The sequence below is a fragment of the Rhinolophus hipposideros genome, assembly GCF_964194185.1.
Source record: "Rhinolophus hipposideros genome assembly, chromosome: 4".
Lineage (NCBI taxonomy): Eukaryota > Metazoa > Chordata > Mammalia > Chiroptera > Rhinolophidae > Rhinolophus > Rhinolophus hipposideros.
The window spans coordinates 15,859,767-15,886,317 of NC_138050.1; the positions used below are offsets into that span (position 1 = coordinate 15,859,767).

The 26,551-nt window shown below is 39.1% G+C and overlaps 1 protein-coding gene across 1 annotated transcript in view; it reads right to left on the minus strand.

The window, feature by feature from the left end:
- The window catches only part of CPB2 (carboxypeptidase B2), a gene marked incomplete at its 5' end in the record, with an annotated part of 57,295 nt that overhangs the window by 29,934 nt on the left and 810 nt on the right, over nucleotides 1–26,551 (minus strand). Inside the window, 4 exons of the mRNA XM_081046624.1 lie at nucleotides 2,814–2,915; nucleotides 10,591–10,699; nucleotides 12,195–12,319; nucleotides 13,962–14,037. Coding sequence (XP_080902750.1) covers nucleotides 2,814–2,915; nucleotides 10,591–10,699; nucleotides 12,195–12,319; nucleotides 13,962–14,037 — 412 coding nt within the window. The remainder of the gene's footprint in view (nucleotides 1–2,813; nucleotides 2,916–10,590; nucleotides 10,700–12,194; nucleotides 12,320–13,961; nucleotides 14,038–26,551) is intronic.

The following is a 26,551-nucleotide window of genomic DNA, read 5'->3' on the forward strand; positions in this document are numbered from 1 at the left end:
GAAAAGCCACTGGAAGCAGCTTGGGTATCCTTGAAAGTTGGATGGGGTGGGGTCTCAGGGAATCACCAGGTGAATGAGTGGTGTTAGCCACATTGATGAAGACTCAGATGTGGTGGCTGCCTGTGTCTGAACTCCAGGATGGGGGAGGGCTTAACAAAGAAACAATGACTTCTGCCAGCACTTCCCTCTGGGAGAAAGCTGCCCCTCCAGCCTTCCCTCTGAATCTAGACAACTCAGTTCCTCCTTGTATGTCCCTAGGGCCTTTTGAGCTGCTGGCCAGCACTGGAGCACTGCGTGAGTGAATATATCACCTAGTAAAACTGTGAGTGGGCCTTGTAAGAGGAATGCTTGGGACTCCAGCTGCTCTTCATATCACTCAGCCACAATCTCTGCTGATTTTCACAGCCACAGGTTTTGGGGACTTTTCTCTCTGGCATTGGAACCCTGGGCTTGGGAGCCTGGTGTGGGGCAGGGACTCCTTGCTCCTCCATGGGGGACCTCCGCAGCTGAGATATCACTCTTAATTTATAGCAGTCACATGCAGGATTGGGACCATCCCATTCTGTGTCTCTGCCCCTCCTACTAGTCTTGAGGTGGCTTCTTCTGCCTTAGTTGTAGGACTTCAGTTCAACTAGACTTCAGGTGATTATCAATGGTGGTTGTTCCATAATTTAGTTGTAATTTTCATGTGGTCATGAACAGAGGCAAGTACAGGGTTTTCCTATTCTGCTATCTTGAACCAAAATCCTATTCCCCTACATTTAACTACTCGTTCCAGTGCTGCATGTGAACATACAGAAGTAGAGGTTAGAGAACTAGTGCTTCAGGCAATTTCTTCACACTTTATTAGAGGTAAAATGGTATATGTTGGGTGGGTACCTTTCTGTGGGAGGTGTGGAACAGAGAAACGCTTGGGAAACGGAAGCTTGTGGTGCCAAAGATAAACTTTGACTCCCTCACCATTTTTCTAGGGTACATACATTTTATGTGTAGACTATTTCCCCATTGCACATAAAAAGAAAAAAAGCACACATATAACTTCACACTACCTTATCACAAACAGATTTGGGCACAGAAGTCTTGTTTTGATTCACATTATCAGGGACTAGTACAAGTTGTTAACTCTCTGGAATAAGAACTTTCAACTTTTCCTCAATGACAGCCTTTGATGGCTTCAGAAGAATTCTTAAAAATACCTCCAAACAAAATGAATCACGTATCATTTGCTTTTAAAAATTAGTTACAACACAGTTTTAGGGCATGGAGGGGAGTGAGAAGAGTGTTGTAAAATCAACAAATATGGGTGGTTGAAATTCCAAAGCAAGGAAAAGAGAGTTAGATTTTTAGATTGCTATCTGCACCACCCATGGAGGATTTTTCTTAACTAACCTGAAGCTAGTGATATTCAATGAAAAAGCAAGTGAGAAAGTCACATGGCATTGACGATAAAGGGTCAAATTGTACAGAGAACTGCCTGGCTGATTTAATCTATTTAATTTAATAAAAAATCCTGAGTTGTCTGAATTATTCACCTTCTGTCTAACTTTGTTGAGCAAACACTCTTGTTACTGGTCCTGACACTGGAAAGATGGAAGAACTCCAGAGACAACATCATGCCAGTATGTACACATCCTTGGTCAAGTAAGACCAGGACTTGAGCATGCAGCAAGCATGGCTTTCCAACATATACATCTAGGTCCCAGAAACCCAAGTTTCAAAGAGTACACACAACATGGCCGGAAGCAAATGTCTTGATTGGGTATATCCTTATTACATGAATCCAATTTGATTGACCAACACAGCTAACAAGAAGACCCAATGTTTCATATGTCTGTCTTGAGTTTGCACTACATGTCCCTATCAGAATAGATTAAAATCCAGAAATCTTGACTCAAAATCTTATCTTTGGGTGACTGAACAGGCTCACTTATCACAATTTAGATAACGTTGGGAAACTATATGTAAACTAGTCTAATTAAATCTAATGTATTTTTCCAATGATTAAAATTTTTCCAGAGCTTCTTTTTAACTCAAAAAAAATATTTTTAGGGGGAAGAGTGGTAAAAAAATACACATAACTACAGAATTAGAAAGTAACAGGCAGGAATTAGTATGGTTTCATGACTCCCCAAAATTCTTCCTGTTGCAATATTCACTCACTTTTACTGAGGCCAATTTATTCAACTAAAAATAATCAATGAAATGGACCATGACTGGAGCACAAGCTATTACATCAGCCCTATTGTGAAGACCCCAGCATTGCCCTGGATCCTGTTCTTCCTTGAGTTTTGTTGTTCAGCTCTTTTTTTGGTTCCAAAAACTGTGTCAATGTCAGTGTTTGTCCAATAGCAGATTCTCTCTCTCTCTCTCTCTCTCTCTCTCTCTCTCTCTCTCTCTCTTTCTCTCTCTCTCCCTCCCTCCCTCCCTGTAAGCCAGTCAGAGATGGTGGTGGTGGTGGTGGTTGTGGTGGTGTAAATAAAACAAAAACTTGAAAAATAACTCAGACCACTCCCCTCATTTTATGACAGTAGGCCCTGAAGCTCTGGAAGGCTAAATGGTTTATCTATGTCACTTAAACAGAGACAGAGTTGATTCTAAAACTGGGGTTTCCACTCATAGAACAACACTGCATTAGTAAATGAAAAAGAAGTTGTAAGTAATAACCAATAGCTGGGTATTAGAGTTGAGGAACATTTATAATACAAATATTTCCAGAACTCAAAGAAAAAAAAAATCCAAGTTATAGCAACCACTGCTGGAGAATTAAAACATCCCCCACAGTTAAAAGATTAATGACTCTCCCTGCAACATACCTTTAAAACATAAAGTGGACGCTTCTCAAATGACGATCCAATGTGGATTTTTTCAACCATATGGGGATACCGCTCAGTTATATCTTCTATCCAATAATAGATCTATTGAAATGGAAACAAGCAGTAAGTCACAGAGCAAGTTCAAAGCATTTCCTTGACCAAATGAAGCAGACAATTTCTTTAAAGGAAGGATTCTTTATATGTAGAAAGACTGAGGAACTAAAACACTTGGGGCAGAGTGTTCCTTCTGTTTAGGAAAAATCAATAAAATTAAAATTTTGAAAAGTATCAAGTTTTAGAGAAAGAGTAGAAAGGTACTGAGAAACTTATGACAAAGTAGGAAAAGCTCATCTTTAAAGTATGTGTCCTGAGAGTTATTTTTATAGGCTCATTACTTTAATCCCTGCCTCTGTGTATGAAACCCTCTTTACCATTAATTCAAGAGTTCAGTTTTATTATATGTAGGCCTATTTAAAAAAATTCACTTTTCAAGAGTAACCAAAGGAAGCCCTGGGCACTATCTTCACACAGGATAAATGGCAGTGCCATTATTTCCCACTAGAGACCTGAGCACTCACAATTAGATCTGTGAAATTATAAGAAGCAAAGGTGAGTACAATGTGGAGGGGAGAAAAATTCTCTTTTGTCCTGAGGAGGAGTTTGATTCTGGAGTCTCTCCTGCGTGGAAGTCTAGTGGTATTTATGATTCTGTAAAGATTATAGTACAAGGACAAATTAAAAGTTCTGGGACTGACTTTAGGCTAGCATCCACTTCAAAGCAGGTGTTGAATGATGGAACATGGCCATGTTTTAATGTAGACCAACTTCTCTCAAGGGCCACAATTAAACTTTTATACATTCTGGAATGGGAATAACCAACCCTTGATCTTACTTTTCTAGAGTTAATTTCAAATAGCAGTCCTACCTGATGGAAACTGGAGCACCATTTATTCTTGGATCCTCTTAGAGTAGCATAACTAGTGTGAGTGATTGTCTGTGCTGGGAATTAAGATGCTCCTGGGAGGCATACCTGCCACCAATCTCTGTCAATATCTGTGGTGTTGGAGATTTAATCATCTGGGATATCCTCCGTGGTCCTCTGTTTACTGTGTTACTCTTCCAAGGAATGAATACACCTGAGAGAACTATTACATATACTATTTTGTGTTACAGTGATGGTTCAATAGATTTCCTCCAATAGGGTAGGCTGTGTTGTATGGATGCTGCTTTACAAAAACTTTATTTTACAACCTGATCTGAGGTAATGAAAGTAACATGTTTTGAATAAATCTTCTTTTGCCATTTGTTTTAAGAAATATTTTGATTTTGCTATTTGTTTTTCTCTCTATGGTGGATTACTCAAGATTTCCTGGTGAAAGTTGATGACAAAAGAACACTGTTTGCTCACCAGGTGACCTTGTGGCGAGGACTGAAGGAGAGATCAGTGCTGAAGTGGAAGGAAGGACTTGAAGGAATTTTCTGACAGCAAGATTACCATGGTTCCTGTGAACCTTCTAGAAAGGATTAGGGTAGGAGGAAGGAGAGGCTTGAAACATTCCTGACATGTCATTGTTATGAGTTGAATTGTGTTCCCCCAGGCATATATTGAAGCCCTAACTTCCAGTACTTTAGAATGTGAGTGTATTTTGGAGATAGGGCCTTCAAAATAGGTAATCCAATTAAATGAGGCTTTTAGTGTGGGTCCTAATCTACCTAAACCGGTAGCCTTATAAGAAGTGAAGGTTAAGACATACAGAGAGACACCAGAGATGTACAGAGAGAGAGAAAAGGACATAGCAAGAAGGCAGCCATCTTCAAGTCAAGGAGAGACACCTCAGGAGAAACCAACCCTACTGATACATTGATTGTGGGCTTCCAGCCTCCAGAACAGTGATAAAATAAAGTTCTAATGTTTAAGCTACCCAGTCTGTGGCAGTTTGTTATGGCAGACAATACAGGGTATGGCAAATTAATATAGTCATTATATACTTCACACCCCCCCCCATGTATTTTCAATTCTATCCTGGGATTAGGGTAAAAAAAAGATAATTATTTTGAAAAAAAACTTAAAAATATTTTTAAACTATTTTAAAATACTTCTGTTTAAGGCATTCCCCTCTTTCCGCTGAACTCAGCACAGCAGTGAATTTACCTTCTCCATTCCTACCTAGCCTCTCAACTCTGGACATCAAGTTTGCTTATTCAGGACTGATGGTGGACTCTGGAGGGGGTTGGTCTGGGTGGGATAAAGAGATAAAGAAGGGGGATGCCTTTTAAGATTCCCATCAATCAGCCATGCACATTGATTCTAGAAGCAGACTGAGTTCTGGTTTAAGTAACTGGAAACTAACAGATGCTTTTGAAGAATAAATAGAAAATTGATTTTTATGAGGTCTGACAATTAAGTTAGTGAACTTGTTACAATGATGTTGCTAACTTTTTCTGATATCAGAGGGATTATTCATTATGAATTTATACCAACTGGACAAACAGTTAACCAAGTTTACTATTTGTGTTGAAAAGACTGCATGAAAAAGTTAGACAACCTGAACTTTTCACCAACAATTCATGGCTCTTGCATCACGACAATGCACCAGCTCACACAACACTGTCTGTGAGGGAGTTTTTAGCCAGTAAACACATAACTGTATTAGAAAACCCTCCCTACTCACCTGATCTGGCCCCCAATGATTTCTTTCTTTACCTGAAGATAAAGGAAATATCGAAAGAAAGACTTTTTGATGCCATTCAGGGTAATATGATGACAGCTCTGATGGCCATCCCAGAAACATTTCCAAAATTGCTTTGAAGGGTAAACTAAGTGCTGGTGTTGGTGCATAGCTTCCCAAGGGGAGTAGTTCAAAGGTGACCATAGTGATATTCAACAATGAGGTGTGTACACTTTTTCTAGAATGAGTTTTCAAACTTAATTGTCAGACCTCATGTTACTTAAGTCTTAGATGTTTTAAAAACATGAATATGGTCCTTAATAGTTTCTGGGCACCCAAACAAAGACAATATAAATACTTATATTAAGCAATATAGCAGTATACTTCTATGAAAGAATAAAAGGAATTTTTATTCGTTAGAGTATACTATGTAAAAAAGAAAGACCTATTATCATGGGGGTCTCTGGTCCCGCTCCACACACCAGAATGCAGGATATGGGGAGGCCAAAAAGGAACACCCACAGAGTCATGGATAGGGGAGTCATACCACGATAGTCTTGCTAGTGGCTAGGTTGGAGACACAGGAAGCAAGAGCCACATGATCCACAATCCACCGTCTGCTTCTCTGCAAACCCAACAACGAACCAACCCCCTAGCATAGCCACGGCAGTTATATTAGTGGACAATGACTAACTGGTTACAGCTGAAGGTCAACTAGTCACAGCTGATGGCCATCTACCACCAGAGCCAGCACCCTTCCACGTGAGGCCAACAGCCTGGAAACTGCTATCTGGGACTCTATCCCAACACCTATAACTGGAGCACCTGACTCAAGTGACCAGGGAGACTGTGCAACTGGGCCCCACAAAACACCTACTACATAAGTCCACTCTACTAAGACCAGGAGACATAGCAGCCCTACCTAATACAACGAAATAAACACAGGGAGGCAGCCAAAATAGGGGAGACAAAGAAACAAGTCCCAAATGAAAAAAGAGAACAAAGCTTCAGAAAAAGAACTAAAAAGAATGGACACAAGCAACTATCAGACACAGACTTCCAAACTCTGGTTATAAAGATGCTCAATGATCTCAGGGAGAATTTCAACAAAGAGATAAGAAATGTAAAACTGGAGGTAGAAAACATAAAAAAGAATCAATCAGAAATAAAGAATATAATAACTGAAATTAAAAAAAAAATGATAAAAGACAACTCAAAGATAGCAGAGTAGGTAAATGCTGTGCTTGCCTTCTCTCAAGACCACATCACTATTACAACTAAACTACAAAACAACCATCATTGAAAATTGACATTGAGAATGAAAGTCTAGGTGAACATAAGTCCTACATCTAAGGACACATAGAAAAAGCCACTTTGAGACTGGTAGGAGGGGTGGAGATGTGGACCAGGTCAGTCCCACACCCACATGTGGTGTTTAAATCAGGAGAGATATCATGGTTGTGGAGGTCCCCCATCACAGAGTGAGGCGTCCCAGCCCCAGAGTGGGCTCCTCAGCCCAGGGTTCCAGTACTGGGAAGAGAAGTCCCCATAACTTCTGGCTGTGAAAACTAGTGGAGATTATGGCTGAGTGAGACAGAGGGTGGCTGGGATTCCCTCTTAAAGGGATCATGCACAAAATTACTTGCTGACCTGCTCACTGGCTCAGAGCTCCAGTGCTGGGGCAATAGCTCAAAAGATTCCAAGGACATAACAGGAGGAACTAAGTTGTCTGGTTTCTGGGGGAGAGCTTTCTCCCAGAGAGAAGTGCTGGCAGAAGCCATTGTTTCTTTGTTGAGACCTTCCCCCTTCTGGAGTGCAGACACAGGTGGCTGCCATATCGGAGTCTCCATCAACACGACGAATACCACTCATTCACCCTAGTGATTCTCTCAGACCCCACTCCATCCAAATTTTGGGCACACACAAGCTGCTTCCAGTGGCTTGGCATGTCCCACACCTTGAGCTGAGCAGTCCCAAGCCCCACACTAGCAGCAGCTGGCTTCAATTTGCACCTTGACTTCTCAAGGCACCTCCAAGCCCAGTGCAGGTGGTGGCCATTTGTGGATTGCTTTGTGGCTCATGCCAGGTGGCTTTGGGCAGGGCATAGGCTGTGGCTGAACTTGGCCAGTGTCAGGGCCTCTTCCAGGAGGCTCCATGACTGGCCAGTTTATGACCAAGCTGGAGGGCCACCCAGATGCTTCAGTGTGCAACGTACCCAAAGAACTGTTTGGGCAGGGACCAGAGCCCTGCTAAATAAAATCCTGCTCCATAGGGTCAGCCCTTGAACAGCAGTTCCTACCACATAGTCACAGCCAGTCCTCACAACCAACGAGCCTAAGGGTCAATTCCTCCCATTGTCATGCAAACAGCAACTGAGGCTCAACTATAATAGGAGGGCATATACAACCCACGTAAGGGACACATCCCACCGAGCTCAGGTCACCAGGGAGACTGCAGCACAGAGCCCCACAGGACACCTACTATATAACACTACTAAGATCAGGAGACATAACAGCTCTACTTAATACATAAAAACAAACACAGGGAGGCAGCCAAAATGGGGAGACAAAGAAACATGTCTCAAGTAAAAGAACAGAGCAAAGCCCCAGGAAAAGAACTAAACAAAATGGAGATAATCAATTAACCAGATGCAAATATTCATTATAAGGATGCTCAATGATTTCAGGGAGAACTTCAAAACAGATATAGGAAACATAAAAACAGAGATAGAAAACAAAAAATAGAAAAAAAGAACCAGTCAGAAATAAAGAATACAATAACTGAAATGAAAAATACATTAGAGGAATTCAACAGTAGATGAAGCAGAGGATCAAATCAGAGAATTAGAAATTAAAGTAGCAGAAAACACCAAATCAGAACAGCAAAAAGAAAAAAATGCAAACCATGAGGACAGTTTAAAGGGCCTCTTGGACAACATCAAGCATACCAACATTAACATTATAAAGGTACCAGAAGAAGAGAGAGGGCAAGGAATTGAAAACCTATTTGAAGAAACAATGATGGAAAACCTCCATAACCTGGTGAAGGAAATAGATATACAAGCTCAGGAAGCACAGAGTCCTAAGCAAGATGAACCCAAAGAAGCCCACACAAAGACACACCATAATTAAAATGTCAAAGATTAAAGACAAAGAAAAAAATCTTAAAAGCAGCAAGAGAAAGCAGTTAGTCACATACACAGAAGCTCCCATAAGACTATCACCTAATTTCTTATCAGAAACTTTGCAGGCCAGAAAGGATTGGCACAAAATATTCAAAATTATGAAAAGCAAGGACCTACAAACAAGATTACAGGGGAAAGACAGATAAAGAACTTCTAAGACAAGAAAAAGCTACAGGAGTTCATCACTGTCAAACCAGTATTGTAAGAAATGTTAGAGGGATTCCATTAAGATAAAAAAAAGATAAAAATATGAATACCAAATTGGCAATAACTACATATCTATCAAATTACTTTAAGTGTAAATGAATTAAATGCTTTAATTAAAACATAGGGTGGTTGAATGGATAAGAAAACAAGAACTTAAGTATGCTGCCTATAATAGATTCACTTCAGATGGAATGACACACACAGACTGAAAGTAAAGGTATGAGAAAAAGATATTTTGTGAAAATGGAAACAAACAAGCAAGCAAGCAAGGAAACAAACAAACAAACAAAAAAAACTGGGGCAGCAATACATATACCAGACAAAATAGATTTTAAAACAAAGGCTATAACAAGAGACAAAGAAGGACCAAGTAATCCCACTTTTGAATATTTATCCAAAGAAACCCAAAATATTACTTCGGGGGATGAATGTTCATTGCAGCATTGTTTCCAGTGGCCAAAATGTGGAGGCAGCCTGGGTGTCTGTTCATGGATGAATGGATAAAGAGTAGGTGGTACATATATACAATGGAATATTGCTGGGCCATGGAGCAGAATGGGTTCTTGCCATCTGTGATGGCATGGATGGAGCTAGAGGCTATTGTGCTGAGTAGAGTATGTCAGACAGAGAAAGACAGATGTAATATAATTTTGCTTATATGTGGAATTTAAAGAACAAAATAAATAAACAAACAAAACAGAAACAAACTCATAAATACAGAAAACATTTTGATGGTTGCCAGATGGGAAGGCTTTGGGGGGGATGGGTGAAAAAGGGGAAGAGATTAAGAAGTACAAATTTGCAGTTACAAAATTGTCATCAGAATGTAAAGCATAGCATAAGGAATATAGTCAACAATATTGTAATAACTGTGTATTGTGTCAGATTGGTACTAGATTTATTGGGGTGATCAGTTCGTAGGTTATGTAAATGTCTAATTACTGTATTGTACACCTGAAACTATTATAATATTGTATATAAACTATAATTGAAAAATAAAAAATTATTTAAAAAAGAAAAGAAAAGAAAGTCCTCCAAGGGGTTCACCCTCTCAGCTAACAAATACAGGGAAATGGCTCTTAGAATACTTTATGAAAGTTTATTGAGGTCAACTAAACATTGACATCTTCCTCGGGTTCCTTCTGGAAAAATTGGAATTTGTAAGTACTGATAGGAAAAAAAAAATCAATTTCTTAACGAATAAAACACAGACATAATAATGATTATGATTATCATCATTATTATTTCATAGTTTTTTCCTAAAGGGAAGAAGATGGACTTATTGATAGTGTACTAAATTGAATAAGTTTCTTTAATTCAGTGGATAATGTGACAATTATTCAGTAAGAGTGCTATCAGGGTTATGGTCCAAAGAGACATGATAAATTGGACTCTTAATTTTTTTGTGGCAGTTTCAATAAAAATGTAGACCCTGTTTTTAATTTCCTGCTCTTCCTTCGCATGCAGTTTACACCTAGCAGTTAGAGATATGCTTAGCTGTGGACAAACAACCTGGTTAGAGGCAGTTTACCAAATATGAAGCAATCTTCCCAGGGAAGTTATCTACAAAAGGGTGAATTACCACTGTATGATCAACCTAATTGTGATATTTTTACCCTCTTCCACCAATTCTGATACTTTAATAATTTCCTGTGGTTGAAATGGAAATGCTGGTTAAATGAAAAGAGTAGTTTTGGAGAGAAATGTGATGGCTTACTTCATCTAGTGTGTGATAATTTTCGTAGTATGAGGAGGAGTCCCGGGGGATGACCGTGTCGTTGGAAGTCTGCTGGCGGATAATATCTCCCACATCTTCCATCAAGACACTAGGTGATGAAACAGAGGGCAAGCTGGTTTCCGAAAAGGGCTCTGATTTTCCCACATGGCCCATTTTCCCACATGAGCATGGGTTGGGGGGAAATCACTAAGAAATCTAACAAGCAAAAGTTCATCAAGGTGAAAACAACACCACCTAACAGTGCAGTAGGATGAAATTCACAAACCCTCTTGGCAGAGCCCTCATGGGCACTGGAGAGAAAGTGCCCTATCTGGTATGTTTTCAGGGCCTCTAAAATCTCACCCTTCATCCACTGTTATCAACATTCCTTGATTGTGCTTCATCAGTGTCTTTTATGTGAACATACAGGTTAATGGACAACATTCTTCAATTTAGAGTAACGTTGTGTTATTCTCTTTTCAGTTAAGAACAATGGAGAAGCAAAAAGTCTTTTCTTTTCGTTTTTCATTGTGACAACTGTTGACCTATACTAGATGTGATACATAGCCAAAGATGATCAAATCTCTAGAGAAATACAAGCACAGGAAAAGGAAAGGTATGGGAAAATCATCTTATGTAATGCCTCTTGAGAAGTGCCACATTGTTAACCGGACAAAATTTTTAACTGAATTAAGCTACTTAATTACCTGGGACGAACAATTTAAAAGTTAGATATCATTTTAATAAAGGCTTCTTTACTTTTATTTAGGCCAATAGATAAAAGCCAAAGCTTTGACATCAGAAAGTTCAACTCCTACCTCTGCCATGTTCTAGCATGGTTGACTTTGAGAAATTCATTTGTAAGTTTCAAAACCATTTGCATCTGAACAATGAGGCAAGTACTTACCTCACAGGGTTAAATAAGAATTAAATGGTAAAAAGGCCCAGCACAGTTCCTAGATGGCAGTAAACACTTATAACATATTATTAATAATTATCATAGTGTACACTCCAAAGGGTGCCCGTAATACAGAGGAGAGAGCATGGCCTCCATGAAGTGCTAGAGCATCAAGAGGACACTGGCACTTGGGCGATGGATACAGAGAGGAGATGTTGGACAGGAGACTCCAAAGGAAGAGGGCGTGGACTCTGCGCAGAAATCACATCTGATACACTTTGTAATCTAGAGCCAGTCAGGAATGTTCACTGACCTTGTGAAGGAAGTAAAATCCTCTTCACCAGCTGCTTTTTAGAATTCTACTAAAGTCTACTAAAGTGAATGACAATTTTGCTCCTCAAGTCTGGGTACAGAGTAGTGAAACTATAAGAAGGAAAGAATTAGGAGGAACTATAAGAGGCTCCACAGACCACTGACTCTAACCGTCATTTTGAGATAACGGAGCAAGGTCATGAGAGGTTAAACCACTTGTTCAAGATCACAGATCTAGGTACTTGGGATTCATCACCAGTTCACTTCAGAGATTTTCATGTTGCCATGTCTAATGTAAGTATTAATTTTTCCAGGAAGCAATTATACCATCTGCTAGTCAAATGCATAATAGGTGCTTATAATAGCTATTCAATAAATATTGAATGATGCCTACCTGAATGAAATTCTGCTTTCATTTAAATGGGCTTTCACACTGCTTATATCAGACGCATTCACAAAAAAATGGACTGCTTTTTTCTTCTCAATAAATTCAGCTGTTACCGGCTGCCAGAGAACAAGCTGCAGTTTCAAAGGGAAAACAATGATTAAACAAAAAATTGTTGTTCACATCATTTTCATCTGTAGCTAAAATCAGAAAAGTTTGTCTATAAGGGAAATGGAAAAGACTTCCTGGCCACTGGTCCTCATGCACCCACATGGCATTATAAACATTTTTTTCAGGGAGGTTGTTTTATTCTTCTCTGTAATCCCAGTTGCTAAAGGGCCTGAAACATACTAGGGACTCAATAAACATTTGAAGAGAAAATGAATGAACGAGTGAATGAATATATTTATGGCCCAATTGTAAAACTGGATGTGTACGTGAGATGTTTATAAGAGAAACAAAATTTTGTCTAGAAAGTTGATTAAATGGTGATTTTCTTTGATAAAAGTTCCATATCCTTGATACTATTATCATGCCAGTGTTCTTATACTTTAATCTAATTAGGAACTTTAGGTAATGTCTTACAAAATTATTTACATTTTTTTGTATTTTACTGCACTGTTTCAAAGCATATTCATACTCATTTCCTTTGATCATTATATTAGGTTGGTGCAAAAGTAATTGCGGTTTAAAAGGTTAAAATTAATTGCAAAAACTGCAATTACTTTTGCACCAAACTAGTAGTAACACTTTAACATAGACTAGGGAAGTGTCATTATTTTCATTGTTCAGATGAAAAAATTAATACTCATAGCTAACTTTTCTAAAATCACACATCTAGAAAGTGTGTGACTAAATTCCTTATCTCCGATGCTCCTCTGCTGGTATTTCCTCTGTCCATGGTGTGGTGACTATGAAAATTCACTGCTCAGCTCTTCTGTTGGGAGAGGGAGAGGTGACTGACCTTCCCAGCTGGTCCCCCTTTTGGTCCACCAGAGGTTGAGGCCACTGCTGCCGCAGGGCAGCAGCCAGTCAGTGATTCAGCATTGTGGGTGTATTAATGCAGGTCCATTCCTGCTAGGTATGAGTTTCCTCTTCCAGGTGACTTTGGCTTAAGGACTCATGACTGGTCCAGCCAAACCTTCTGTGGAGCTGCCTTGTAGTCTAGAGATTGTACATGCACAATCTACCTTTCTGCATAGGTGTCAGAGCAGCATCATGGTGTGAGCGTGCGCCCTGCCATCTCCAGCTCCCTCCTCTTCATCCTTCACAAGCATGCCCCCTAGTAAATCTCTCACGTCTTTAATCTGGTCTGATTCTTGGAGAACCCTAACTGACAAACCTGGAGCCATCAATTTTCTACCATGATATTTTGTAACTCTTATAAGTCTTTCACACCTTAGGTATTCTGGGGAGATGGGTCCCATGTATGAAAATTTTAATAAATTTTTACTTGTGTTTTTGATGTTTACTTCTTGGTTAAAAACCATTGTTTTATAAGCAAAGTCCTATTGGACGTCTGTTATCATAGCATCTTGTTAAGTACACACTTTCAATTCCAAGGAACTATTATGCACTTGGCTGAGAAGCCAGGAACACAAATGAAGGTTTAATTTTGGAAACCAGCAAAATCATGTGATTATGGGAAAGGGGAGAAGGCTGTAAGAAGAGGGGTTTATATCAGCTATAAATGTTAGACAACATATAGGAGAGAACATGACACAGAATACTTTCACAAAATTAAACCAATATAAAGATAAATAAAGGAAAAATTACCTCATATGTTGTAGTAAGATTCTGCAGAATTTGAATTTGCCTAGATGTTGTAGGAAGAGCAGATAAAACTTGGCCACTGGGAAAACATGAAACAGGATTTTGATGTTAAAAAAAAGTAAAAAGCTTCTGTACAGCAAAAGAAGCCATCAACAAAACAAAGGGGTAACCAACCAAATAGAAGAAAATATTTGTAAACAATACCTCCAATAATGTGTTAATATCCAAAATATATAAAGAACTCATACAACTCAACAACAACAACAAAAAACAAAACAGAGTTCAGGTCCTCTGTTCAGGGCAGAGGACCTGAACAGACACTTCTCTCAAGGAGACATACGAACAGCCAATAGACATATGAAAAGATGCTAAACTTCACTACTTAGGGAAATGCAAACCAAAACCACAATGAGGTACCACCTCACACCTGTTAGAATGGCTATTATCAACAAGACAAGTAATAACAAGTGTTGGAGAGGATGTGGAGGAAAAAGAACCCTCATACACTGCTGGTGGGAATGTACATTGGTACAGCCACCGTGGAAAACAGTATGGAGGTTCATCAAAAAATGAAGAAAATAATTACCATGTGATCCAGCAATCCCTTTTCTGGGTATCTATCCCCAAAATCTGAAAACATTTGTTTATCTGTAAAAATATATGTACCCCTATATTTATTGCAGCATTATTCATGGTGACCAAGACATGCAGACAACTGAAGTGTCCTTCGATAAAATGATTGGATAAAAATGTGATACATATACACATGGAATACAATGAAATATTACTTGGCCATAAGGAAAGATGAAATACCGCCATTTGTGACAACATGGATGGATCTTCAGAATATCATGGTAAGCAAAATAAGCACATGGAAAAAGTAAAAAAAAAAAAAAACCAACCATATGATTTTACTCATGTGGGATATAAAACTGAAAGCAACAAATGAACAAACAAGACAAACATCTAGACAAAATTCATACACACAGGCAACAGTTTAGTGGTTACCAGATGGTAAAGGGGGAGGGAGGAAGTAAAAGGGGTCAGATAAATGGTGATAGAAGGAGACTTGACTTTGGGTGATGAACACACAATGCAATATACAGATGATGTATTATAGAATTATACACTTGAAACTTATATAATTTTATTAACCGATGTTACCCCAATTAATTTAGTTTTTAAAAAAAGTAAAAATGAGATAAATTATATGGGAGGGGTTTCAAGATAATTATAAAAAGGAAATAAACTTCAAATATTAAAAGGAAAGAGGATCTTTCTATAGACTAAGCGTAGTGTTAAAAAGAGAAGATATACTCACTCTTTCTGCTCCTAAGCAATTGCAAAATCAACAGCTCTCTTGAATGGGAATCAGTTTGCAGAGTGCTTACTTTTTCTTTCATGTGTGTGTGTATGTGTTAATTTTAAAAATTAAATATTTCATGCATAAGGGAATATTTATGCCAACACTAGCTTATTGCACAATTAAATTAATGCCTGTGAACCCATTACACCATGTCAGAAATCCAACTTTATTGGTGTCCTTGAAGCTCCCGACACTGCCCGGCTGCCATATTCCCAACAACATCCACTTTCCTACATTTTCACTTTGTTCATTGGCTTGCTTTTCTTTGTAGTATGGATTCTTAAGCATATGCATGGATTTGTGTATGTGTGGATTCTTAAAATATTCTTATATTTGCTTGATTTAACTCTACAAAATAGTATACTATGTTTTCTTCTGTATCTTGTTGTTTTCACTCAACATTGTGGTTTTCAAGATTAACATTTGTGTTGAAGTATCTAGTCATAATTCACAAGTGTAAGAATTTGTCTACAAGTGGAATTGCTATTTCTTGGTTGTATGCACAATTTTAATTGCATGAGATAGTGCCAAATTATAACTCAACCTTTTTATACCAATTTATATTCTCACCAGTAGTGGAAAAGACTTCCTGTAGCTCCTCCTCCTTGCTAACACTAATGATATCTGACTTTAATTTTTCCAACTTAATGGTTGTGAAATGAAATCCTGTAATTTTAATTTTAATTTTCTGACTTACTAATGAAGTACAGTTATTTCCATTAGATTTTGTTTTGTGACAATTGACTAATATAATTTCTTTCTGTAGTCTAGATACTAACCCTTTTCAATTATATGTATTGAAAATACCTTCTACCAGTTTGTCTTTTCTCTTTCCTCATGGTGTATTTTATTCCATCATTTTCTTCTGGGTTTCTGTTTTTTTTCTGTGTGTTAAGAACCCTTCTTCAATACTGGGTCATAAAGATATTTTCCTATATTTCTTTTGTCTTTCTCATTTAAGTTTTTAATCCTTTGAAAATTATTTGTTTGAGTGCAGTGTAAAGCAGGAATTGAGTTCTTCTCCTTCTCCTTCTCCTTCTTTTTCTTCTTCTTCTTAGCATCATTTATTAATCATCGATTCTTTCCCCAGGGATCAGCTTTGCCAATTCTGTCATATATAAGTTTTCATATATGACAATGCTGGTTGCTGGTTCATCACACCATGTCCTTTTCCTGGGCACATAGAAAAATTGCATTTCCTAGCCTTTCGTGTTGCATTGACACCACGTACCTGAGTTCTCCACAAAGGGAATGTGTGTGGGAGTGATATGCCACAATTAAAAGCAGGTGGGACACTTCATGGGTTACCTCTCATCCTGTGGCTAGAAGCAAAGAATCCCAAGATGTAAAGTTGCAAAATGGAAGCAGCCCAGATCTCCACATTGCAGAAGAATAGCAGGGAGAGCTTTGCAACCTTCATCAATTGGTGATATGAATGAGAAATAAACCTTGGTTGTGGCATGTGAAGCTATTTCAGGGGAACTAGTTATTATAGCATAATCAAGGATTACCCTCGGTTATACAGTTTGGTCTCTTTCTTGGCTCTTTCTTATGTTCCATTGATTTACTTCTCTATCCTTATGCCAACACCACTCATCTTTGTGACTGTAGCTTTATATTAAATCTTAACATCCTGTAGGACAAGCTTCTGCTTCTGTTCTCACTTTCCTAGTTCTTTTTAAGATCCACTTGGTTCAATCCTTTGTTTTTCCACACACATTTTAAAAATCAGCTTGTCATGTTCCATAAAATTTTTTGGATTTTGATTAGAATTATATTAAACTATAGATCAATAACTTGTGGAGAACTGGCATCCTGATGATTCTGTCTTCTTATCAGTAAATACAATAGATTTGTCTATTGGTTTACACTTTCTTTAGTAGCTTTCAACAAAGATTTATAATTATATTCGTTAAGATTTTGCAGGCCGGCCTGCTGGCTCAGGTGGTTGGAGTGCCGTGCTCCTAATGCTGAGGTCACCAGTTCGATTCCCACATGCGCCAATGAGCTGCGCCTTCTACTGCTAAGAGTGTGTACAATGGCTCTCCCTGGAGTTGTGCTGCCATGAGCAGCTGGAGGTCTGCGTGAGCTGCTGTGGGCTGCTGCAGACTGCTGCGGGCTGGTGTGGGCTGCTGTGAGCTGCCAAGAGCTGTTGTGAGAGGCCGACTGACTGCCTCAGCCAGGGGAACACAAGACTCATAACACCAGCATGGGCCAGGGAGCTGTGTCCTACACAACTAGACTGAGAAGCAACGACTTGAACCAGAGTTGCAGGGGGAGGCAGAAAAAGGCAAAAAAAAGATTTTGCACATGTTTATTATATTTATTCTAGCAAATTTGTTTTTCTTTTGTAAATGGTAACTTTTAATATTCAATCTCTTAGTTCTTTCTTGCTGAGGTATAAAAATGAAATTGAAATCTGGGGTCAAGATAGAGAAGTAGGTAAATGCTGTGTTTAACTTTTCTAACAAACACATCAAAATTACAACTAAACTATAAAACAACCATCATTGAGAATTGCCTGAAATCTTGCTGAACCAAAGCCCTACAACTAAGGACATTCAGAAGAAGCCACCTTGAGACTGGTAGGAGGGGCAGAGATGCAGAATGGGCTAGTCCCAAATCTGCATGTGACCGTTAAAAATCAGAAGGGACATCTCAGCTGTGGAGGTTCCTCGCCCCCCAAAGAGTAACAGGTCCCAGTGCCACACCAGGTACCCTATCCCAGGATTCCAGTGCCAGGGAGAGAAGACCCTGTCATTTCTGGTTGAAAACCAGTGGAGATTGTGGCTGAAGTCCCAGATGCTCCTCTTAAAGGGACTGGGCCCTGACTTACTCACCAATAGAATCACTGTCTTTGAGCTCCAGCATTGGGGCAGCAGCTGGATAGACGCCAGGGACACACAGACAACTGAGTTGTCTGACTTCAGGATGAAGGCTGGAGGGGCAGCTTTCTCCCAGATGGAGACAATGGTGGAAGCCATTATTTCTTTGTTGAGCACTCCCCCTTCCTGGCATGCAAACTCAGGCGGCTGCAGTATCTGCATCTCCATCAAGCTGATGACACCATTCATTCACCATGCTGTGGTGATTCTGAGACCTTGCCCCAACCAACTTTTGTGCACACCCAAGCCGCTTCCAGTGTTTTTTTTTTTTTTTTTTTTTTTTTTTACAAACTGCCTGCCTTGGCTCATGCTGCAGATTTTCCCAGGGTCTCTCAAAGGTTCACAGAACCCCAAAAAGCAGCATCTGGCTTGACCATGTCCTGTATCTCTGGCTGAGCAGCTTTAAGCCTGGCATTAGCAGCAGCCAGCTCTGGTTCACGACTTGGCTTTTTGGAGCATTTCCAAGCATGGTACTGGTGGCAGCCATCTGTGGATTGCTTTGTGGCTGCTGCCAGGTGGCTCTGGGTGGGGCATGTGCTTTGGCTGAACTTAACTTGCAGTGGGTCCCCTCCCTAGTGGCCTTGGGGCTGTTGTACCCAGAGGCCAGCTTTGAAATGAGCTAGAGCCTTACCCAGCCACCTCCAAAGATGACATACCCAAGGGACAGATTCTGCAGTCACCAGAGCCTTGTCGAGGCAGATCCTGCTCTGTAGAGTCAGCCCTTGCACAACAGCACCTCCCCTATTGTCATGGTCAGTTCTCACAACCAATGAGACAGAGAGTCAGTCACTCCCATTGAGGTGAAAACAGCAACCAAGGCTCAACTGCAACAAGAGGGCACATACAACCCACACAAGGGACACACCTGGAGTACATGGCTCTGGTGACCAAGGAGACTGTGCTACTGAGCCCCACAGCACACCTACTACCTAATGCCACTCTACTAAGACCAGGAGACATAGCAGCCCTACCTAATACACAGAAACAAATACAGGTAGGCAGCCAAAATGGGAAGAAAAAGAAACATGTTCCAAATAAAAGAACGGAACAAAGCTCCAGAAAAAGAACTAAACAAAATGGAGACAAGCAATCTATTAGATGCAGAATTTTAAACACTAGTTATAAGGATGCTCAGTGATCTCAGGAAGAACTTCAAAAAAGACATAGGAAACATAAAAATGGAGATAGAAAACATAAAAAAGAACCAGTCAGAAATAAAGAATGTCATAACAGAAATGAAGAACACATTCCAGGGAATCAACATTAGATTAGATGAAGTAGAGGACCGAATCAGTGACTTAGAAGATAAGGTAGCAGAAAACACCTAATCAGAACATTAAAAAGAAAAGAGAAGCCCCCCAAATGAGGACCGTTTAAGAGACCTCTGGGACAACATCAAGCATTTTAACATTCACATTATAAGGGTACCAGAAAGATAAGAGAGAGAGCAATAAATTGAAAATATATTTGAGGAAATAATTTGAGGGAAAACTTCCCTAACCTGGTGAAGGAAACAAGTCCAGGAAATGTAGAGAGTCCCAAACAAGATGAACCCAAAGAGGCCAACACCAAGAACATAATAATTAAAATGCCAATGTTAAAGACAAAGAAAGAATATTAAAAGCAGCAAGAGAAAAAGCTGTTAGTTACCTACAAAGGAGCTCCCATAAGACTGTGAGCTAATTTCTCAACAGAAAGTTTGCAGGCCTGATGGTATTTGCACGAAACATTTAAAGTGATGAAAAGCAAGGACACACAACCAAGATTACTCTAGCCAGCAAAGCTATCATTTAGAATCGAAGGACAGATAAAGAGATTCTCAGACAAGAAAAAAGTAATGAGTTTATCACCACCAAAGCAGTATTACAAGGAATCTTAGAGGGGCTTCTTTGAGACAAAAATAATAAAAAAAATATGAATAATAAAATGACAATAACTATATACCTATGAACAATTACTTTCAATGTAAATGGATTAAATGCTCCAATCAAAAGATATGGGGGCTGAATAGATAACAAAACAAGACCCTTACATATGCTGCCTATAAGAGACTCACTTGAGATTGAAAGACACACAGAGACTGCAAATAAAGGTATGGAAAAAGCTATTTCATGAAAATGGAACAAACGAACAAAAATCTAGGGTAGCAATACTTAAACCAGACAAAACAGACTTTAAAACAAAGACTGTAACAAGAGACAAAAAAGGACCTAGTATTCCCACTTCTGGGTATATAGTCAAAGAAACCCGAACACTACTTCGAGGGTATGTACTTATCCATGTGTACATTGCAGTATTATTTACAATAGTCAAGATATGATGGCAATCTGGGTGTCCCTGAATGGATGAATGGATAAAGAAGAGATGGTACAAACACACAATGAAATATTATTCAGCTGTAAAAAATGAAATCTTGCCATCTGAGACAACATGGATAGATATAGAGGGTATTGTGCTGATTGTAGCAAGTCAGACAGCAAAAGACAGATGTCATACGATTTCACTTGTAAGTGGAATGTAAAGAACAAACTAAACAAAACAGAAAGAAACTTATAGATACACAGAACATTTTGATGGTTGCCAGATGAGAGGGGGGTTGAGCATCGTTGAAAAAAGGGGAAGTACAAATTGGTTGTTACACAGTAGTCATGGGGATATAGGGAATAGCATAAGAAATATAGTCAATAACTATGTGTGGTGTCAGATGGGTACTAGATCTGTTGTGGTGATAAATGGGAGGAGGATTGGGGGCAGGGTGAAAAAAGTGAAGGGAATAAGAAATACAAATTGGTAGTTATAAAATAGTCATGGGGATGGTAAAATAAAGCATAGGGAATATAATTAATAATATGGGAATAACTATGTATAGTGCCAACTGGGTACTAGTAAGGGGGACCACTTCTTAAATTATATAAATTTCTAACCACGATGCTGTACACCTGAAATTAATATAAATAAAATTGAATATCAGCTGTGCAGTTGGCCCAAAACCATGCACTTGGGCCAAGTGACCTGGTATACCATATGGGATTAGAGGTACCTGTGATGGGAAAGATGCCATTTGGAGGTTTTGGCAGGTGATAGGAGAATCACAATATAGACACCTACAGCAAACCCATGGCATCTGCAGTGGAGAATTATACACTTTTTTAAAAAACAGTTTTTCTCCCTAATTTTATGCTTTTCCATATTATTTACTTTTTAAACCAAAAAGAGCATTTATTGTGTTTAGTCAGGAAAAATACAATGAAAAAAGCTACTCTGACTGTGAAAAAGCCACTACAGAGCTTCTCATTATGCCCATGACCCTCTTACTAGTACATTTCTTATTGCTTTCAAATGTCCTCTGAATCGATCAGTGGAGCATAGCCATCCATTGGGTTTTCTAGCTTTTCATAGTATTTTCATATTCTAACATGTCCTGTTTCAGGATTTTTTTTATCCTCCTTTTTTTACCATCTGCCACAAGAGTTCTGACATTTCTAGTTCACTGTCCCAAGACTAGCTCTAGCTGTAGGGTCTGTAGTTAATCCCATGAATGTTCCTCTTGTAAATTTCCTCTCAGAAAAGAGACCAACCAGGATCCCAGAGCAAGTGCTCCCAAAACATATTTTATGAAGCAGATTGATCTGAGTAGCACAAGGCATGACAATATAGTAGATGCCATGTATGCTGCCCAGATCCCCATCCAGGAATGAAATCCCATTTCCCCAGGTGCTGGGAGTGTTGGCAGCTCTCAGCTGAATTCCTTTCCAGGACTTTCTCTTGACTAAGGAGGGCCATGTTGCCATGGTCTTGCCCCCTCCCAGGTAAAGTTCACATGCAAAGACCAATAAATATGGGTCATAAAGGCATACCTCTTTGCCTTAATTTGGGACAACTCTGCAAGGACAACCCAGTTTCGGGGCTCCCTGTAGGTGTAGCGGAGGCCTTTGTTTTGACTGCATCACAGCTCAATTCCTCCTCTGAACAATTCTCTGCTTTCATTCCTCCACAAATGTTGATCTTGAGATCACTTTTCAGATAATTCCTATATATAAAACTCTCAGAGTCTATTTCATGGACAAACTAACCCACAACACACACAAATGCATACTAGTTGAGCTAAAATATGAAAAGTATCACATAAGTGCCACACAAGTGCTACCTGAATTAAATCAGAAGTTATTTTTGGCTGAGCTAGTCAGAGAATAGAGACATTTTGAGCTGAATTTTTGAAGCAGGTAGGATTTGACAGGTGAAAGGGAAATGAATGGCATAAAATAAAAATAGGTAGATTTTTGACAAGTGAATTAGAGACAAAGATAATGTAAGTGACTGGTGCATATGTGGAAGAACCAAATCAGGGCTCAGGGAATGGTAAGTGATCCAGGAGGACAGGAATACGGTGCTGATGCTGGGATGTACCAGGAAACAAAATGAGGATGAATGGGCAGGCTCGGACCTGATTACTGAGGGTCTTCAATGCTAGGGGCAGGATTGTGGCCCTTCCTTACAAGGTGGTTGGGCACTGTTTTGAGCAAAAGAGTGACAAACTCCAAGCTTTCTTTTGATGTGAAGTATAAAGAAGTGGGGATTCATGTAATTTAATCATTGTAATTTTAGAGTGAACTTCCTAATGAGTTAAGCTAACAATGAAATGAGATACATTATTCCCAGGCTGAATTTCAATGTCACATAAAGGAAGTCTTATGTTAACCAGAAGATAAGATTTTTCTAATGTATTTTTCTAATGTATTAAAGAAGGGAAAAGTACCAAAGTTAGTCAACAGAGGAGAAAGAAAGAAACTGTAAGATAAAAAATGTGCCACCCAAATGGGCCTCTTTTTTAAGGGGAGAAAAACAAAAAACTTAAGGAAACATAAAAAATAAGTTAAGAAATGTGGAGGAATAAAATCATAAGGGTAAAAATTTACTGTAAAATATATTGTTATGTCCAAGTTCAAATTGTGGTGAGTTGGACTCTCTTGAGTTTGATCAAAGTGCCAACACAATAGAATCAAGTAATGGGATGAAGGTAGGTCAGAACACCTTAGGTAGAACTTAAATTTTTGAAAATAAGTTTCATCACTTATGTTCTCTTACCTAGAGCGAGACTATAAAAAGTGGTCAAGGTGCAGAGACAGAGAGGATTTATAAAGATATTTCTTTGCAGCAACTTGTTGCAGTTCTCTCAATCTCCGTTTGACTTCCAACAGACGACGGGAGAGTCTAAACAGGTTTCTCCATGTATAGAGAGACATGAGCACTTAATGTTTGCTCCTGAGAATGCTAACCCTGCATGTGGCTGGTTTCCAGTTGGCTAGATAGTAATTAAAATCAGAAGAAGAAACCCTTCATGTAATATAGTAGCTATAACTCAGATGCCATCCAACAGTGCCACCTAAAAGGATGAGGAAATCTCAGTAGCAAGAACTTGGAGGAGTAGGCAAGATTCCTAGAGGTGAAGGATGGTGTGAGTCACAGTGAACATCTAGAAAGAGCTGCATCTATCCTGGTCTGGAGAATTTCCCAGCAAGGGAATCTCAGAAACGTCTACTAAGTTAAAACCCAAAAAAAGGACTAATGAAAAAGAGTCAAGTGTGTGTGTGGAGAGAGGTGGGAGGTTGTTTTTCTACAAATAAAGACTGAGACATTTGAATAATACCTTGGTTGGACCCACATTCTAGTTTCTGAATTGAGGTTTTTTTGCATTTTAACATGGCCGCAGGACTATCAATTACTCAGGAGTGGGCTAAAAAGCCATAGAATTTTCTAACTTTCTAAGTAAGGGTATGGAAAGATTACCTCCACCATATAGAGAAAAAATATAAAGACATATTTTGATCTCATCTCTGAAGTGATTCAGTAACAGGATTTAACCAAAACCATTGGGACAAAGAAAAACAGGCTAACACCAAAAATAGAATGAAAAATACAAACATAGTGAAATAAGTCACTTTACATGAAAAGTAAACTGAAGATCAGATAGGACGAGTAAGACGTAGCAGATTCAGGGTTGCAACATTTAATATCTAGGCAACATTTCCTCTGTGCTTCGCCACAAGAACAGGATTATGCTCATCCAGGCCTGTCGCCTACTGTGGTTTATAGGAGAAGGTTTACACTTGCCACTGCTCTGAAAGATTATTTTTGAATCTAAAAAGCTGGTAAGATGCCTCTGAACAATGGAACATAGCCCAAGGCTGCAATTTTGTTTGATGTATTACAGAGTTTTAAGGCTACTGGTGTCCTGTTAAGACGACATAATTTATCAGTGGGAAGCTAAGTGAAAGAGAATAAACTGGCAGCAGATAGTATATGAAGTCAACAGAAGGAAGACTTCCTGTGGTCCATAAATAATTCTGAAGCCCTCCATCCTCAACCCTTCTCTACTCTTCCATTCCTTTTCCTTCTTCCTACTTTTTTTCACTTCTCTATTCCAAATAAATAGCCTCAGCTGACAGGCTGCACTTAAGTAATCATAGCACAGTGCAATTAATGACTCTGTTTACCAGATTCTTGCCAGTATTTTATTTGCATCCTTCATTGTGTTTGGTCTTTAAAAGCTAGTGAATATGGACACATTTTGTTGTTGTCGTCGTCGTCGTTGTTGTTGGTTGCCTTTCTCTTTCGCATATGGTATTCATGCCTTTAAAAGTTTTTTTGTTCTCATTCCAGGGCATTTCATTGATGAGATTTATCAAAATGCACCTACAAATCAGCAACTAAGAGATTGCCTGAATACAAAGTGTTATTGGGAAAATGATCACGACAAGAGAACAATAACAAAGAACAGCTTTAGGAAGAAGCCAGACTGTTAGCTCATGCTATAAGAGATCATATTTAGAACCCCAGAAATAAATCATCAAAATCTTCACTGTGAATCAAATTAGAGTTTTCCTTTTAGCTTGAGTAATTGGCCATTCCTGGAAAAGTGGCACTCAGAATCATTTGGTACAAAAAATATTTTTACTCACAGAAAGAAGAGTTTGTGATGTTATTTCTAGTGCAGGGACAGGACTGATGAATCAGATATGCTTCTCTGCTCACAAAGCCACAGTTACCCCTCCCTTGAAACATAGGGACCATCACAATAGACACAAAGTATTAAATATGTTGGATATTATTTGGTTGAAATATTGTCATGGTCTCATTCCTCTCTTCAAGCATAGATGTCAGTCAGACTTCAAAGTATATGCTGAAGCAAAAAAATAGTAAGAAAAACCACGCATGAAGGAATTTTCTCATTTGTTTCTTCACTATTTCTTGTTTTTCCATTTGTTTTGTTTTCATAATATTTAGTCCTACCCCACTGTATATGCTTACTCATTCTGAAGACACATGGTAAATCTTTTGATACATTTTGCCAATGGCTGTCTTAGGAAGGAGTTTGGTTCCCTGCATGACCTGACTGTTGTCTGTAAGAGAGACCACAAAGCTTTGGAAGCAGCTGTGACAATGCTTATGTTGGGCTGGCACTGAGGCCATTTTTAGACCTGCCGTGGTTGAGGACCAGGAGACTGGACCTCCAGCCCTGGCCTGTCTTCCATGCATTCCCTGCATTCCAGACTGTCTTTCTTCTCCTTAAACTTACTGTGACTCAACCTGACATCTCTTCAAATGGGCTCTCTTCCTGATTTCTAGATTTTTTTTGAGACAATGCTATGTAATGAAATGAATGGAAATGATGCTAAAGTGGGTTTGAAACCAAACTCTACCGTTTGATTTAGTTCAAACGATTTCTTCTTCCCGAGGTTCAGGTTCCTCTGTAAAAGGTCGACAGAGACCCCCCAGAGTAGGATTGCAGGCATTTAACGAGGTCCCATTTCATAGTGCCTCGCTCGGTGCATGGGACAACTCAGGTGCTAAATAACCATGAATTTCCTCTCTTTCCCCAATCTGTCTTTGACCGTGTCACTGTCTACAGTACCAGGTTGGACACATTGCTATCACCTTTCCTCCTCCCCTTTCACTCACCCTTAATTAAAGCCAATCACCAAGTTATGGGGTATTAAAGCTGGCAAGGACCTTAGCAATCAGAGTCATCGGATTCATTGATCAAACATAGAGATATAAGTCATCGATGTTTCTAGCAATTTGACTCCTGTGCCACTTCAACAACAGTCACTATTTGGTGATGGAATTTGTTGCTTGACACTTGACAATCATATTGAATAAAAAAGAATCAACCAACTATAGTTAGTTAGTCCAGTGATGACGTGCAAACATAGCTTCAGGCTTACCAGTCAACCTCTATTGTCTTAAATGCTCTTTATGACTCAGAAAATTTTTTCTGGTAGAATTTTCCCTGTCCCTGGTATGTCTCTTATCTCTTTGCTACTCACTAACATGGGGAGAGG